The following is a 1777-nucleotide window of genomic DNA, read 5'->3' as shown; positions in this document are numbered from 1 at the left end:
AAATATAATTTTGTAATTATCAATAAATATAGAAAGAATCAATTTTTTTAAATAAATATAGATATGTTTTTATAATTTCTATTTATTTGGATGTTTTACTGTCAATAAAAAGTCTGCCGTGAAACAGAGAGGAAAATGGGCAAATAGTCTTTCGCTCACATGGCATTGTCGGAATTTATGTTTTTAAAATCATTACAGTCCAAATTCATTTTGTTTTTGTTTCTTTGTAGAAATTAATAAACAAATCTGCGAAATTGTTTTTTGAACATTGTTTTAAAATTCAATAACCTTGTTTGAAAGTGGATGAATATTGCAAATTTCTCAAAAGAATTATTTTAATATATTTTGGAATTTCCAAATAAATTCATGGAAATTAAGAATTTACAGAAAAAAAGTGACCACATTTTTTTTAATACCAAAACCAAAATTACATCCCTTTTCTCTGAAGCAAATCCTCCTTCTTGACTCGGATTCGGACCCGGGACGACTCGGTGGGACGACTCACCCACCTTTCACCGCCATCTCCTTCTGTGAGCCGCGTTAATAGAATTCAATAACTCGCCGCCCCAAACTCAGCCACCACATTTTCTCCTCCAGTGAGCCGAAAAATAAATTGAAAAAGAAAATACAAAAATTTTCATGAAACCATAAATCCAGGACCCGAACCCGAATATTTCAGCACTACCCAACTCGTGGTAACTCAGCCGAGTCAATGACGATTTATTCACAATTCCGATTCTCTTTCCCCCTCCATGTCGCCTGTACTTAGCGAGTCAACTCGCTCCGAGACAAGCCCGGGTCAGAATCGATTACGCCTCTCTCTTTATTCGTCGATTCCATCTGTACAAACTTTCAAAAATCTACCAAATCGCCTTTTCGGCGACACCTTGAAGCAAAGGTCGAGATTCGACCCACAGATCCAGCTTGCTCCGTAAACCGGCGTGGCAATTCTTCTGGAGATCGTCAGGGCAGGTAAACCGGCCCGATCGTCCCGAATCGGACCGGGAGATGAACCGAATGGCTTCCTCGAAGACCGACTCATCGCAGGGGATGACCAAGGGTCCCTGGTTCGAGAACCCGAACTCCTCCTCGGCTTGGACCAGAAGCTTCCTGAATATCGGATGGTTCAGATACGTCGCACGCACAATGAATCTCTTGCAGCTGCTCCCCACGCAGACCGCCACGTGTCCCGCCGGCACATCCGACGGCACAAATTTCGCCGCCGACGACATCCTCGCCTTGTTCCTCCACCGCCGGAGCATCTGTCGGAGCCTCACAATGTGGCGGATCTTGCTGCATTTTCCAAGTCCTCCAGCCATTTTATTCCCGGGTAAAGTGAAATCTAAGAGAGGGAGAAGAAAGCCTGAGAAGGAGATGCTGTTTCGATTCCGAGAAAGTGAGAGAAAATGTCGGGTGGAGGGATTTCAGCAGTGGGAGGGACGAGGGTTATATAGTGACGGGTTTACCAGAATACCTCTGGTTTTTGAGATAATTACCAAATTGCCTCGGATGTTCACTAATTTGTCTTTTTGTGGGACCTTCGCTCATCGGATAAAATTAGTTGTTATGAGATTAATGAAACATGATTATGGAGATGGATAAATTAAATTGATTACTCATTAATGAAATTAATTAATTTTTTGGTGAGAAAGACTAGATACGATCCTTGGAGCATTATAGATTTCATGTGATTTTTTCTTTAGCATTCAATGGATTGGTACCAAAGTATACATTGGTACTACAAATGATGGATTCTCCATGTGAAATTTAGTGGTTC

The 1777-nt window shown here is 41.2% G+C and overlaps 1 protein-coding gene across 1 annotated transcript; it reads right to left on the bottom strand.

Moving 5' to 3' along the window:
• Nucleotides 1-317: 317 nt before the first annotated feature.
• On the bottom strand, nt 318-1410 carry LOC104813801 (indole-3-acetic acid-induced protein ARG7). The gene has a single exon (XM_010541561.1). It carries the CDS (start codon nt 1317-1319, stop codon nt 861-863), a length of 459 nt encoding a protein of 152 aa, XP_010539863.1. The 5' UTR covers nt 1320-1410; the 3' UTR covers nt 318-860.
• Between the last annotated feature and the right edge of the window lie 367 nt (nt 1411-1777).

This window comes from Tarenaya hassleriana, unplaced genomic scaffold (genome assembly GCF_000463585.1).
Source record: "Tarenaya hassleriana unplaced genomic scaffold, ASM46358v1 Cleome20, whole genome shotgun sequence".
Lineage (NCBI taxonomy): Eukaryota > Viridiplantae > Streptophyta > Magnoliopsida > Brassicales > Cleomaceae > Tarenaya > Tarenaya hassleriana.
This window is presented reverse-complemented; position numbering and strand designations above follow the sequence as displayed.

Coding starts and splice junctions, on each gene's coding strand:
- LOC104813801 (XM_010541561.1), bottom strand. CDS start 1,319: ATGGCTGGAGGACTTGGAAAATGCAGCAAGATCCGCCACATTGTGAGG.